A 15,917-nucleotide genomic window follows, 5' to 3' on the forward strand; every position below is an offset into this window, starting at 1 on the left:
GTAATAGGGTAAGATCTAATTTACTTGTCATAACCCTTTCTTCCTTTTCCTTCTTTTTATCCTGTCTTGCCAGTGTACTCTGTCTACACTATCTGGTCAAAAGTGTCCTGTTGCCTATTAGTGGACATTAATATGGAGGTTTGTATCCATTGCCTTTATGATGGCTTAAACACTGTTGAGGATACTTCCAGTGAGCTGTCTGAATGTTTCTGGAGGAATGGCAGCCTGTTCTTCCTCAAGAGCCAAAATGAGGGAAGCCACTGCAGTTGGACACTGGGGTCTGTAGAGAAAGCGACTTTCTTACTCATTCCAATGGTGTTTCATTGGGGTTTAGGGCAGGACTCTGGGCAGGCTAGTCCATTTCAGCAATTTTATTGTCCACAAACGATTGCCTCACAGATATTGCTTTATAATAGGGTACTTTTGTATCTGCACAGTAGGTGGCAGCACCGCAGAACTGTCAGTGTTGGCACAAATGTAACTATACCAGCTGACAGTGAGTTGACAGTAAAACTGGGGAACTGAAGCCCAGATGAAGGTATGGAACTTGTCTTAAGAATCAGTCTAAGGGGGAGCAGAGTGTCTGAACACCTCATAGAAACAGGCTTGGACATAAACACAAAATACAACCAGTATGAACAGCTGAACTCTGGCATGTGGAAACAGAGCACTGTGCAAGGCAAAGACCAGGTCTGAGGCAGTTGAAATCAGTGTGCCCCTGGCCTATTGTGCGAACAGGTAAACAGCTGGGTCAAATGTATTGCTCACACAATACCTTGCACATGCCTCCTGAGATAGCTTGTTACACTACCCTCCCACGAGACCCACGCCTCCTCATCTGCTCCCATATAGATATCTGCTGGTAGGGATATTAAATCCCTCCTTTCTGAAAATGCCACATATGGACACAAATGGCTGAGTTAATGCTGCAATCTCCATTCTAAACTGGAGAGGGCACGAGATTCCCAAGCAGCAAAACTGTTCGTGAAGTAGGCAGTGCTGATGCAGATGACACCTTTGGAGTTGCAGAAGATTGTGGAGGCAGGTGTAATGGTGGTTCCACTTGCATCAGAGGAGGCAAGGACTCATCCATGGGTGATTTGTCAAAGAAAGGCCCTGCTTCCATGTTTGTGGGCTCCACAGTAGGAGTTGTGGGAGCGAATGCCGCCAGTTACCTGTTCTGCAGACAATAGGAGGATGGTGGAGGGTGCAGTGGAGAGGGCAGCAGGTGTTCATGCTGCTGCAGTTTGGGGGGGGGGGGGACTCTTCCTAGGAAACTGCTGAAACTGACACCAGCATCCTGCTGGTGTGGAGATGGCAGCATGATGGGTCCGACAGAATGCAGACCCAACTGATCGAACTGATAGGTTAGCTGCTTCTGACTGACATCCATCACAAATAAATGCCAACATTTGTAGGCCACCACTAGACCTGGCAGCTGCCTCTGCGGCCAACTGAAAGACTGGGCCCAAATGGAAACCTCGTGACAAAACGGCAGTGTGTCATTATGGTCCGGGCCATGCAACTGAGGGTGAGCCAAATTCACACAGGCCGTGCAGCTGGCACCTGTGCAAATGTTCTGCCAGACTACACCTGTTGACAAGTGTTACCCAGTATGTGATAAGAAAACTAGACAGCAAATTGCTGCTGGACAAGGCAGACTTTGACTTCTTCATTTGGGTCATGAACGTTGACATGAAGTGTTCAACTTGAGTTAGAAGTTGAGTGAAATGGGGTGGTAGTCAGATGCTGTCAATACAAGACTGTTATTGGATACGAGAGTCCTTTGGCAGTCCTTTATAGTAAAAATGATCGAGGATGCATGAATATTAGCTGTCAGTGTCACGGAAGACAGTTTAGCAGTATATCAGAAACTGGACAACACATCCACTACCAAATACTACATTTTCCCAAAAATGACCCAAAAAGTCAATGTGCACCCTGTCCCAATGTTTCTCTGGGACTGGATGAGGGGCAAATTAATTTGTTGGCACAGCCTGATTTTGTGCACATGCTGCGCAAACCTGCACAGTGTTTTCAGTATCGCACTTGATCACTGGCTAGTAGACACGATGCTGCTTTGAAGCAAGCAAGAAAATGCCTTGTACCACATTAAGATGGTCACGTAGGAGAAAAACATATCCCACACTGACTCCACTCTTGAAGTAGTGGGCTTGGTTCACCCTATCTGGACTGCCAAAAACAGACCTCCTGTGCCATCAACAGAAAACTGAATAATATCTGCTGCTAGGGATCGTCAAATGCAAAACTGAGAGCCTCCTGTTGGTCGAACTGTGAATTGGTCCCACTGGTAACCACAGTAGTGAATCTGCATTATTAGGTTTGCCACAGGTTCTGGAAATCAGGGAATATCGTGGAATTCCAAATGTGTCAGAAAAATCAGGAAATATCAGGGAAGTTTTGGGGGAGACATGTTTTTGTCTCAGTAGATTAAATGGTTTATTTACTAAGATTTGATGCATCATCACTGGCTGGGTGCAGCTCAGAATGTGTGCCGCTTCCCTACTACCTCATTACTAATGCTTCTCCCCTTCATACCACTCACTTCAGCTGGCAGTCGGTGCTGCCGCCACTTGTTGCTGCTAGCCTAGCAGCTGCAGATGAGAGGCAGGGAGGCATGAGGATTAGTTTGTTTGGATCTGATTCTCAAAGCCTGTAGATGCACTGGCCAGAGACGGCAGTCATGTGAGTGTGAGTTGTGTCTGAGTGATTGTATGAATGTGTGTGTGCTGTCATTTTCTGACAAACGCTATGGCTGAAAACTTAGTTCTGAGTGTGTGATTGTCTTTTTGTGGGCCTGTCTGCAGCTCAGCGATCATCTCTATGGTGACTTGCTACCTATCCTTGTTGTTATCGATTCTCAGAGTATTTGCACAAGTTATCTGTTGCATGGATTGATCACTGCAGTTCCATTTCATCAACATGCTGTCTGTGACTCCTGAATAGCTGCCCACACTAGTGGATTTTTGTGACAGGCTGAAACTGCAGGCCATTTCTGTGGGTATCTCTAATGAACTGCACCTGCTGATCTGAAGCCCTTCCTTCCCCCCTAATGTACAGGTCCTGCCCACCAGGTCTAGTATCACTGACCTGCCTGAGGCCAGGTCTGCTTGTGTGTGGCATAATGCAGCAGATTTTTATGGTTTATCCTTGGACCCCGGACTGCAGTGTTCCTCAGCAGCCCAGAGCCAACAGTGAGGGATTTAAGAAATTTCAACTGTCTTACCACAACCTTGTCTTACACCTCTTCCCAGTTCAGTTTCTTCATTCATCACACTTCCTATTCTTACTCTTACTCTTGATCACTCACAAAATTGCCTAAGGAGTGTCAAAAGCTATCCAGGGGCAGATATTTATTCAGATCATATATTAGTAATAGTTGAAGTTCTAGTTAAATTGAAAACAACCTGGAAAGGACAGAAGAGAGAGCACATTAACTTTGAGAAACTGAAAGACAAAGGCAATTGTGAAAAATTAGAGAATGCATATTGTGAAATCATGATGAAAGGACAGGAAACAGAATGCACAGAAGGTAGATGGGATCATTTTAAAAATGGGTTGAAAAAGGCAGCTAAGGAAATGCTTGGAGTCAAGGAGAGAAAAAAAGTAAAGAAAGAATGGGTAACACCAGATATGATAAACAAGATCGATGGTGACAGAAAATGGAAAACTGTAAACACAGAAGAAGGGAAGCGCAACTAAAGGAGGTTAAATAATGAATTAAGAAGGGAGACAGAAAAAACAAAGGAGAAATGGCTGACAGAAAAGTGTGACAAGATAGAGAAATTAGAGAAAGAAGGAAAATATGATTTGATGTACAAAGAAGCAATGGATTTGACATTCAGGGAAAAGAGAATCAACAATAGACGAAAGGAAGTAGAGGCAGCAGATGGTAAAATGGTGAGTGAACCCCAAGAAATAATGAGAAGATAGGAAGAATATATAGAATGGCTATATGCTGCTGACAGCCAACCGTGTGAAGAAGACCTTGGGATAGAAGAAGAAGATAAAGTTGCAGATGATAGGATATGAAATGCAATACTAACTAGTGAGACTGAAGAATCTATGAAGGAGATGAAAAATGGAAAGGCAATGGGAATTGATGAGATTCCTGTGGAACTGTTAGTCATTGGAGAAAGAAGGGAAAAGGGAGTTGACTGAACGTATATACATGACAGGAAAATGGCCAAAGGACTTTACAGAAGGTATCTTAATACCTATAGAAAAGAAAAAGAACAGCAAAAAGTGTGAAGAACATAGAACAATGAGTCTGATTTCGCAAGCAGCCAAAGTCTTGCTGAGGACGCTCAACAGAAGGCTATATGAAAAGCTGAATTGCGTAATAGGAGATGAACAATTTGGTTTCAGTCGAGGAGTGGGAACTAGAGGCCATTGGGGCTACTGAGAGTGATAGGGGGAGAGGTACATGGAGAAGAAAAGGAAGGTGTATGTTGTGTTCATTAATCTTGACAAGGCTTTTGACTGTGTCAGATGGGGCAAGCTGACGGAAATCCTAAGGAAACATGGAGTTGACTGGAGGGATAGACAGGTAATTAGAAATTTATATTTGAACCAGAGAACAAGAGTAAGAATAGGAGGTGTGATGAGTGAAGAACTTAAACTGGGAAGAGGTGTAAGACAAGACTGTTATTTATCACCAACACTGTTCAATATATATCTGGAGGAAATTATTAGTGGAAGTTTTGATCGAAGGAGAGGAGTTTGTATAGGGGGTCAGAGAGTGGAGTGTATAAGATTTGCAGACAACATGGTTGTGATGGAAGAGAGTGCAACAGAGATGGAACAAATGTTAGATGATCTAAACACAAAGTTAGAATAATTTGGAATGAAGATTAACAAGAAGAAAATGAAAAGCTTGGTAATTGGAGGAAAGGGGAGAAAATGACATATGAAAATAGGGGGAGACGAAATAGAGCAAGTGAATAACTTAAATTACTTGGGAAGTGTAATAATGGCTGATATGTATTACTCAACAGAAATTAGGAAAAGAATTGCAATGACAAAAGGAGGATTCAAGAGGAAACAGAAATTACTTTGTGGACCACTAAACAAAGATCAGAGGAAACGACTTGCCAAATGTTACAACTGGAGCGTTGCACTATATGGTGCCGAGACCTGGACATTGAGGAAGGAAGGTGAAAGAAGATTGGTGGCACTAGAGATGTGGGTGTGGAGAAGAATGGAAAAAGTGAAATGGGAAGACCGAGTAGGGAATGAAGAAGTATTAAGAAGAGTTGGAGAAGAAAGAAACATGCTGAAAGTCATCAGAAAGAGAAAATGGAACGGGATTGGACATTGCTTGTGGAGGGACTGTTTATTGAAGGAAGGAATAGAAGGAATGGTGGAGGGAAAAAGGGGACGAGGAAAAAGAAGATATCAAATGCTGGACAATATCAAAGGAGGCAAATATTCAGAAGTGAAAAGACTGGCTGTAGACAGACAAAAGTGTAAGAGGCTTAACCCATGACAAGACCTGCCGTAAGGTAGAATATCATACTACTACCTAAATGAAAAGTACATTGCAAGGTGTGGCGTTTTATATACATTGTATTTATTGTAGTACATTGTGGCACTTCAAAAGTAGTTTATATATTAGAAAGTATGGACGATAAGAGGAAGAAAATTGTGGCAGTTGCTGACAGTTTGTTTGCTGTTTACTCAAATATTTCTTGAAAGAAAAATCACATGATACGTGTAAAAGAATAGGTGTAACAAAGTGGGTAATACCTGACAGTAATTAACATAGTTAATTACACAATCCTTCTCCACCTTATACACCTCTTTCAAGAGGCCTATTTTTTCTGACGTTATTTCTGAAGTCAGTGAAGCTATATTAAATCTGTCTTGCAACTCCAAAGAATTATTTACATATTCCCTCACTTGGCGCTATTATTTCTTGTATTGTAGCTGCAAAGACAGAGTGTCAACTTACATTCTCCACTTACCCTTGAGAGCTTAAAATTTGTCAGGGAAAATGCTAAAACTTGTCTGGAAACCAGGGAAATATCAGGGAATTTCACTTGCAGATACTTGTGGCAACGCTGATTAGTGTGCTGGGCAGTGGACCAGTAATGAATGCCTTAGTAATGATAATTACAGAGAGAGAATGCCCAGCTCTGTAACTGGTGGGCATTCCTATTAAATATCTTGGAACAAGGGCCAAATAAGGACACTGGAGGTTTTTGGATGGCGATGAATTGAAACTTTGCAACATACAAGATAATGATATCTGGTGCCTCCTTTTCCACTTGTGAATAATTATATTGTGACTCTGAAAATGTCTTCTGCTCAGTGCCATCAAAGTTTTGTGCCACCTGTTTTGTACTAAGATGTGTTTGCAGATGGGTTAAGCAATCAGATGGAGTGGAGCACAAACACTGCTTGAGGGCCTGAAAAACTCATTGAAAGGCAACAAATCATACAGATTTTCTGTCCTTTTGGTGAAGCCATTTAAGAGGTTCACAGATCTGTATGGCTTGGCAGATGAACTTAGCATAATAAGAAATCATGCTCAAAAAGGACTGGAGCTCCTCCAGGTTCTTAGGTGCTGTCAGGCTGAGAATTGCTTCAATGTACTCATCTGTAGGGATGAGACCATCTTTGCTATGAATGTGAACCAAAAAATGCATCATTAGGGGAAAAATTTACATTTTTCCAGTTTGCAATGGAGGCTACTCTCTAGAATGTGTTGGAAAACCACCTGCAGAGTTTGTAATTGCTCCTCTTACATGGAGTCCGTGACCCAGATATGGCAGAATAGGGAATATCCTGAATCAACTCCTGCAAATATTGTTGAAAATTTTCCAGTACAGATGAAATTCTGAAGAGCAAGTGATTAAACTGGTATGTTCCTGTCCTCCAGTTAGCATTTTCTTCATCACAATAAAGAGGCCACATCCTAACCATGGAAAAGACACCTGTACCGGAACACCACCTCCTCCATACCTCACTGTTGACACTTCACACAATGGCAGGTAATGTTCACCAGGCATTTGCCAAAACCAAACCCTTCCATTGAATTGCCACAGGTTAAAGCATGATTGATCACTCATGTACAGTCATTTACTGTTCACTGTCTTCACTCTTTATGCCACCTCTCTCTCTCTCTCTCTCTCTCTCTCTCTCTCTCTCTCTCTCTCTCTCTCTCTCTCCACCCTCCCCTCCACCCCCCCCCCCCTCTTCCAGTATGTCACGTCTGCAGGGGCTTGATTTAACTGTTTTGTTCCTTCATGTTTCCATTTCAGAATCAAATAACCATCAGTCGATTATGGCAGCTTTAGAAGGGTAGAAATGTCCCTGATGAATTTGTTACTCAGGTGGCATCCAATGTGTAATCAGAGTCCAAAGTCATTCAGCTCTCTTGACTGACCCATTCTGGTGTTGCCGCTGCTCCATTGACAACTCAATACTTGCTGCTTACCTCTGTGTGTGTCTTCCTCTCATGACATGTGGTGATCAATTCTGCATTACACTGAGGTGTCCAGATAAACTGTTTATTCAGGTCATTGTGTCCTGTTATTCTTCCACTCTTCCTTGAGGATAGCAGTATCGTTATTTTCTGTATCATTGATACCTATTCATCCTGAATAATCCAGTTACTGAACCATTCTGTTATTTCCTTCATTGCTTTTTTGATGTACAGATTACTCCTGTCTTCCATTGTTACCAATGACAACACTTCTCTTACAGTCCATAAATAGTGTTTCCTGTTGATTCTTGTACAAGTTGTATATTACCTTTCTTTCTCCACTATTTTACATTGAACACCTGTTTTAGGTCAGCAAATTCTATTTCTTCTTCTGTAATGTCAACAGATGATTCCTCCCCCTTGTAGACGGTCTTATTTCCTTCTTTTGCTGATGAACAGAAGTACTTCTTCTATTATCCACAGCTACTTCATCCTCTCTATAAATGTCCATTTCTCCTCAACTCAACCCCTCCCCCCGTCACCCCTCCCCCCGTCACCCCTCCCCCCGTCACCCCTCCCCCCGTCACCCCTCCCCCCGTCACCCCTCCCCCCGTCACCCCTCCCCCCGTCACCCCTCCCCCCGTCACCCCTCCCCCCGTCACCCCTCCCCCCGTCACCCCTCCCCCCGTCACCCCTCCCCCCGTCACCCCTCCCCCCGTCACCCCTCCCCCCGTCACCCCTCCCCCCGTCACCCCTCCCCCCGTCACCCCTCCCCCCGTCACCCCATCTGACCTCCCCCCGTCATGCCTTCCCCCCACTCTCCTCCACCCCCCACTCTCCTCCACCCCCCACTCTCCTCCACCCCCCACTCTCCCCCGTCCCCACCCCCTCTCCTCCGTCCCCACCCCCTCTTCCCCCTCTCTAACCCCCTCTTCCCCCTCTCTACCCCCTCTTCCCCCTCTCTACCCCCTCTTCCCCCTCTCTACCCCCTCTTCCCCCTCTCTACCCCCTCTTCCCCCTCTCTACCCCCCTCTTCCCCCTCTCTACCCCCTCTTCCCCCTCTCCACACCCTCTTCCCCCCTCCACCCTCTTCCTCCCTGTCCCCCCTCCCCCCTCTCTCACCCCCACTCCACCCATGCAGCACTCGCTCCATCCCAGTCCACCTTCCGAACTCCAGTCCTGTCATTATGTATTCAGCCAGCACCATGTAGAGGCACAGATGTGCACATACATGAATTGTGTGAGTGTGTGTGTGTGTGGGGGGGGGGGGACAGTGCTCTGTTTGCTATTACTACCATTTTCAGGCATTCCTCATTCCATATCATAAGACAATGGGCTAGTTATTCATCCTCTTGTTAATTCCCTCTTGGGCACTCCCCTGCCAGATATCTTCCAAAGGGAGGACTAGTTCAACCTCTGGAATTTTTTGCGATGGAAATGTTTTGGAGATTGTTGTTTTAGAAGATTGTTGTCTTAATGGTAAACCTGGTTTGTTTTTAGTGAAATGGTTTCCATTGCCTTTCTCATACGATTGACCATTCCTGATTATTCCACTTTCCGGAGTTTCTAACCCAAAGGACAAGGGGATGAGCTGAACATTCATGCCTCTGCCCCCATTTAACAGGACTGTTGGCAGAATGAGTGTGACTCCTTATACTGGAAGTCTTCAACCATCATAGCTGATAATTTTGATTCAGAATCTAAGCAATAGCCGGGATCAAATCTGAAACCCAGTATCTTCTGTGTTGGTGGTGGTGGTGGTGGTGGTGGCGGCGGTTGACATCTAGCATCTTCTAGTTAGAATTTTTCACCATTTTTGTGATACTTTTCCATGGCTCAGACAAACCTGTAACCACTCATTCAGCCCCACTTAGTTTCCATTTAGTATCATCAATGTATAAGCCTACTACAATGATAGCATTGTGATTGGGGAACATACATGCTAGTGAGATGAGGTTTCTTTAAAGTTTTAGATTACTTGGGTGGTCTGGAGGTTGATAGAAGGACCCAATTATAAGTTAATGTTCAAATCATCTCGTATACAGCTTAATTTTTTAGCTTATTGCATTTAAATTTCTTGTATACTGCGACAAATACATAATCTCCATTTCCTCTTAGCCTATCCTTTCAATATTCAGTTAGATTTATTCAAAAAATCACATTGCTGCCTATTTTGGATGTTAGCCAGCTTTCTGTATATATCGTACGTGAGCTGCACTGCCTCTTAAGAGTTGTTGACACTCTGACACTTGGTCTTGATTGCTTCAGCAGTTGATAGCTAGAATTTTAATAGTCTCATTTGGAGGGGGGGGGGGGGGGGTGCGGCAGCGAGATTGCCTATTGTAAAAAAGAAAAGATCTTGTGTGTACTCCACTTGCAGTTAGCTATGAGGGTAGCCACCTCTGATGTATTATTTGCTCCAGACCCATTTTTAAGGATATCGTACAGTTCTTCACCCTGTGGCACAAATTCAAAATGACATGTTAAACAATTTCCCGTTTTTTGCTGCACACTGACCTAATGCATGCTGTGGGCCCATCTGAAATGCCACTTATAAATCAAATAGTTGCAGCCTAGCTTGTCACAGAATCTTTGATGTCTCCCCCTCAAACCTGATCCAGGAGGCCAAAATCAGTTCTGGAGACAATGCTGCAGATTTTGAGGACTGAAATTCTGTGAGGAAGGCTTGTTGTCTGCTTCCTTAACCTCTCCCGAATTAAAAGATAAAAAATATTATGCATGTGTGTAAACTTTTTTTCAGTAGCTTTTATGATGGAATCATGTTATAGTACTGCTGTACCATTTATAATTATTGATTTAGGGGTAGAAACTTAATGATAAATATGAGTGTTTTGAAATACTGTGTATTTTGAATTTTATAGGAAGTCCTTCTGTTATCGAAGACTCAGCTACCTGTCATCAAAATTCCAGTTACATGTCCTTCTCAATGAATTACGTGAGCTTGCTTCACAAAAGGCTGTCCCACATAGAGACTTTTACAACATTAGAAAGGTACGTCATATATTTGGCAAAGAATTTCATTCAGGTACTTCATTGAGTATTGTAACTATTAACCAATTTGAAGATAAGGCCATGGTACTGCAAATCAGTAAAATATATTCCACTCGACATGTCATAACTAGTGAAATAATCTACTTATTAAAAGGTATTAAGAATACGATGTCGTTGAAGACGGTGGACGTCAGAAGTGCAGTGATTTAGTGCCAATATTTCTCTCTCTCTCTCTCTCTCTCTCTCTCTCTCTCTCTCTCTCTCTCTCTCTCTCTCTCTCTCTCTCTCTCTCTCTCTCTCTCTGTGTGTGTGTGTGTGTGTGTGTGTGTGTGTGTGTGTGTGTGTGTGTGTGTGTGTGTGTGTGTGTGTGTATAATAGGGAAACATTCCACGCGGGAAAATATATTTAAAAACAAAGATGATGTGACTTACCATACGAAAGCGCTGGCAGGTCGATAGAAACACAAACAGACACATACATACACACAAAATTCTAGCTTTCGCAACCAATGGTTGCATCGTCAGGAAAGAGGGAAGGAGAGGGAAAGACGAAAGGATGTGGGTTTTAAGGGAGAGGGTAAGGAGTCATTCCAATCCCGGGAGCGGAAAGACTTACCTTAGGGGGAAAAGAGGACGGGTATACACTCGCGCGCGCGCGCACACACACACACACACACACACACACACACACACACACACACACACACACACACACACACACACACACATATACAGACACAAGCAGACATTTGTAAAGGCAAAGAGTTTGGGCAGAGATGTCAGTCAAGGCGGAAGTAAAGAGGCAAAGATGTTGTTGAAAAACAGGTGAGGTATGAGCGGCAGCAACTTGAAATTAGCGGAGGTTGAGGCCTGGCGGATAACAAGAAGAGAGGATATACTGAAGGGCAAGTTCCCATCTCCGGAGTTCTAACAGGTTGGTGTTAGTGGGAAGTATCCAGATAACCCGGACGGTGTAACACTACGCCAAGATGTGCTGGCCGTGCAGCAAGGCAGGTTTAGCCACAGGGTGATCCTCATTACCAACAAACACTGTCTGCCTGTGCCCATTCATGCGAATGGACAGTTTGTTGCTGGTCATTCCCACATAGAAAGCTTCACAGTGTAGGCAGGCCAGTTGGTAAATCACGTGGGTGCTTTCACACGTGGCTCTGCCTTTGATCGTGTACACCTTCCGGGTTACAGGACTGGAGTAGGTGGTGGTGGGAGGGTGCATTGGACAGGTTTTACACTGGGGGCGGTTACAAGGGTAGGAGCCAGAGGGTAAAGAAGGTGGTTTGGCGATTTCATACGGATGAACTAAGAGGTTACGAAGGTTAGGTGGACGGCGGAAAGACACTCTTGGTGGAGTGGGGAGGATTTCATGAAGGATGGATCTCATTTCAGGGCAGGATTTGAGGAAGTCGTATCCCTGCTGGAGAGCCACATTCAGAGTCTGATCCAGTCCTGGAAAGTATCCTGTCACAAGTGGGGCACTTTTGTGGTTCTTCTGTGGGAGGTTCTGGGTTTGAGGGGATGAGGAAGTGGCTCTGGTTATTTGCTTCTGTACCAGGTCGGGAGGGTAGTTGCGGGATGTGAAAGCTGTTTTCAGGTTGTTGGTGTAATGGTTCAGGGATTCCGGACTGGAGCAGATTCGTTTGCCACGAAGACCTAGGCTGTAGGGAAGGGACTGTTTGATGTGGAATGGGTGGCAGCTGTCGTAATGGAGGTACTGTTGCTTGTTGGTGGGTTTGATGTGGAAGGACGTGTGAAGCTGGCCATTGGACAGATGGAGGTCAACATCAAGGAAAGTGGCGTGGGATTTGGAGTAGGACCAGGTAAATCTAATGGAACCAAAGGAGTTGAGGTTGGAGAGGAAATTCTGGAGTTCTTCTTCACTGTGAGTCCAGATCATGAAGATGTCATCAATAAATCTGTACCAAACTTTGGGTTGGCAGGCCTGGGTAACCAAGAAGGCTTCCTCTAAGCGACCCATGAATAGGTTGGCATACGAGGGGGCCATCCTGGTACCCATGGCTGTTCCCTTTAATTGTTGGTATGTCTGGCCTTCAAAAGTGAAGAAGTTGTGGGTCAGGATGAAACTGGCTAAGGTAATGAGGAAAGAGGTTTTAGGTAGGGTGGCAGGTGATCGGCGTGAAAGGAAGTGCTCCATTGCAGTGAGGCCCTGGACGTGCAGAATATTTGTGTATAAGGAAGTGGCATCAATGGTTACAAGGATGGTTTCTGGGGGTAATAGATTGGGTAAGGATTCCAGGCGTTCGAGAAAGTGGTTGGTGTCTGATGAAGGATGGGAGACTGCACGTAATGGGTTGAAGGTGTTGATCTACGTAGGCAGAGAAACGTTCTGTGGGGGCTTGGTAACCAGCTACAATGGGGCGGCCGGGATGATTGGGTTTGTGAATTTTAGGAAGAAGGTAGAAGGTAGGGGTGCGGGGTGTCGGTGGGGTCAGGAGGTTGATGGAGTTAGGGGAAAGGTTTTGTAGGGGGCATAAGGTTCTGAGGATTCCTTGAAGCTCCGCCTGGACATCGGGAATGGGATTACCTTGGCAAACTTTGTATGTGGTGTTGTCTGAAAGCTGACACAGTCCCTCAGCCACATACTCCCGACGATCAAGTACCACGGTCGTGGAACCCTTGTCCGCCGGAAGAATGATGATGGATTGGTCAGCCTTCAGATGACGGATAGCTTGGGCTTCAGCAGTGGTGATGTTGGGAGTAGGATGAAGGTTTTTTAAGAAGGATTGAGAGGCAAGGCTGGAAGTCAGAAATTCCTGGAAGGTTTGGAGAGGGTGATTTTGAGGAAGAGGAGGTGGGTCCCGCTGTGACGGAGGACGGAACTGTTCCAGGCAGGGTTCAATTTGGATAGTGTCTTGGGGAGTTGGATCATTGGGAGTAGGATTAGGATCATTTTTCTTCGTGGCAAAGTGATATTTCCAGCAGAGAGTACGAGTGTAGGACAGTAAATCTTTGACGAGGGCTGTTTGGTTGAATCTGGGAGTGGGGTGGAAGGTGAGGCCTTTGGATAGGACAGAGGTTTCGGATTTGGAGAGAGGTTTGCAGGAAAAGTTAACTACTGAATTGGGGTGTTGTGGTTCCAGATTGCACTGATTGGAATTTTGAGGTTTTGGAGGGAGTGGAGCCGGAAGTGGGAGATTGAGTAGATGGGAGAGACTGGGTTTGTGTGCAATGAGAGGAGGTTGAGGTTTGCTGGAAAGGTTGTGAAGGGTGAGTGACTTACCGAATGAAAGCGCTGGCGGGTCGATAGACACACAATGATACACACAAAATTCAAGCTTTCGCAACAAACTGTTGCCTCATCAGGAAAGAGGGAAGGAGAGGGAAAGACGAAAGGATGTGGGTTTTAAGGGAGAGGGTAAGGAGTCATTCCAAAGTGTTGGGAAGCTCGGTGTCAGTGTATAAACCTTCACCATTCAAAGAGTTGATAAGTTTTACAGCTCTGAGGGAAAGTGTATCCTTACTTAACATGTAGGAAATGTTCTTTCTTCAGGGTTATATATATTTTTTCACCCAAGAAAAATTGTATTTTTAACTGGGAAATCCCAGAAAAATCTGGAAATTTTTTTCTTGCTTTCATGTACACCCTGATATATTTAAGGGAAGGGGAAGTGACTCAAAGAGAAGATAACAAATGCCATAGTTCATAATTTTTTAAAAATGAAGTAAGACATAAGTTATGATGCAATGAAAATGGATATAAAAAGAAGGATAATAAAGTTCACACGCAAAAGTAAGAAGTGCTAAGAGAAAGATTAAAACAGAAGAAAAGATGAATCAGGAGGCAAGTGGAAGAGTCAGATCTAAGACAGAATCTAACATGTGCAGACATGACACTGAAGCTAGCTTTTATTATACACTGCAGCAGCACTGCTCCAAGCTGACAGTAAGCTACACTATTGAATACGATATCTGATGACTGCAAATGGTATTGTTCCTATTGATTTGTAAGGTACTTTTTACAAAAGGAAGTACTTGTACTACCTTAAAAATTGGCAGTGACTAAGAAATGACACCACATTTTTCTTGTTAACTAAGGACCCCGAGAGGTATGAAATGGTGTGTTACAGAACAGCTTTTTTGCGGTTCTCTTTCAACCTAAAGATATTTACTGAAGAATCTCTCTCTCTCTCTCTCTCTCTCTCTCTCTCTCTCTCTCTTTTCAAGGACAAAAAATGTTAGTAAACAACAGAAGATCTGACCTTTTGCAGAAATACGTCATACATCTATTCAAAAATGTCGAGTTTTCTTCATTACATGTTCCATAAAATCAGTGAATGTGGAATGCAGGAAACTTTTATGGAATTCAATACCTATATTATTTAATGTACCAAATAAGCCACCATAACTGTAGCTGAATTTGGAAATGACAAAAATGCAATAACAGAACATCAAAACCAATAAAACTGTTTCTCATAACAGAAGAAATTGGTTCCACATTTGTTGCTACATATGAATCACAAACAGCAAGAATCTTCAAGACAATTGCTTTTGAAGCAAAAGTAATTACATTTACAAAAATATTCAAGTATTAGAAAGTTGATGAAGTCTAAGAATGTACGAGTCATTAGATTCTATACAAAATTGGTATGTGTCAATGCAGGTGCTTATCTCAATAAGAACAGACAAAAACAGAAATCTCTGGTTTTCAGGCATGAAGTACATGTTAATTAATATTCTCTTGCTTTCAGGAGAGTAAGCTGTAATTAAAGACATACTTGAAATTATTTCTTCATGAATAAGTTGCAGTTTAAGTCACCAAATCTCTGAGATTTGGCTCTTTTTTACACTTATTTCAGGATCATTCACATCTCTGGATAATTTACTGATGCTTAGAATGCAAGAAATATGACTATTTTGTTAATTAAGCAGAAAAATAATTAAAAGCAAACATTAATCTTACACCTGGCTTTCTCAACACTAGGGATGCTAGTGCTGTTCCAACTATTGGATGGTAACTACATTCACAGCAGTGAGGATTGTGACTGTACGTGTAACACGGTGTCTAGGACAGGTAGTAGTCGAACCTCAGGCAGCAAGGATTTCAGGAAATAAGGATGTACTGGGCATACAGTATTCAACTGCCTCCACATTACTCATGTTATTATTGTTGTATCATATATCACAGAGATTATTTGAATATTATGATACGGGGCCACAACATTGTAACTGCCGGCCGAAGTGGCCGTGCGGTTAAAGGCGCTGCAGTCTGGAACTGCAAGACCGCTACGGTCGCAGGTTCGAATCCTGCCTTGGGCATGGATGTTTGTGATGTCCTTAGGTTAGTTAGGTTTAACTAGTTCTAAGTTCTAGGGACTAATGACCTCAGCAGTTGAGTCCCATAGTGCTCAGAGCCATTTGAACATCGTAACTACTAAACAACTAAATTGCCAATGTTTCAACCAACTTGCTGTGGTCCTCTT

At 43.6% G+C, this 15,917-nt stretch overlaps 1 protein-coding gene across 4 annotated transcripts in view; it reads left to right on the plus strand.

Annotated features, from left to right (window-relative positions):
• Positions 1-15,917, plus strand: part of LOC124608471 (AMP deaminase 2) — a 461,803-nt gene that overhangs the window by 329,731 nt on the left and 116,155 nt on the right. For all 4 annotated transcript variants that reach the window (XM_047139987.1, XM_047139988.1, XM_047139989.1 and 1 more), the window contains one exon: positions 10,333-10,462. In XM_047139987.1, coding sequence (XP_046995943.1) covers positions 10,333-10,462 — 130 coding nt within the window. The remainder of the gene's footprint in view (positions 1-10,332; positions 10,463-15,917) is intronic.

This window comes from Schistocerca americana, chromosome 1 (assembly GCF_021461395.2).
Source record: "Schistocerca americana isolate TAMUIC-IGC-003095 chromosome 1, iqSchAmer2.1, whole genome shotgun sequence".
Lineage (NCBI taxonomy): Eukaryota > Metazoa > Arthropoda > Insecta > Orthoptera > Acrididae > Schistocerca > Schistocerca americana.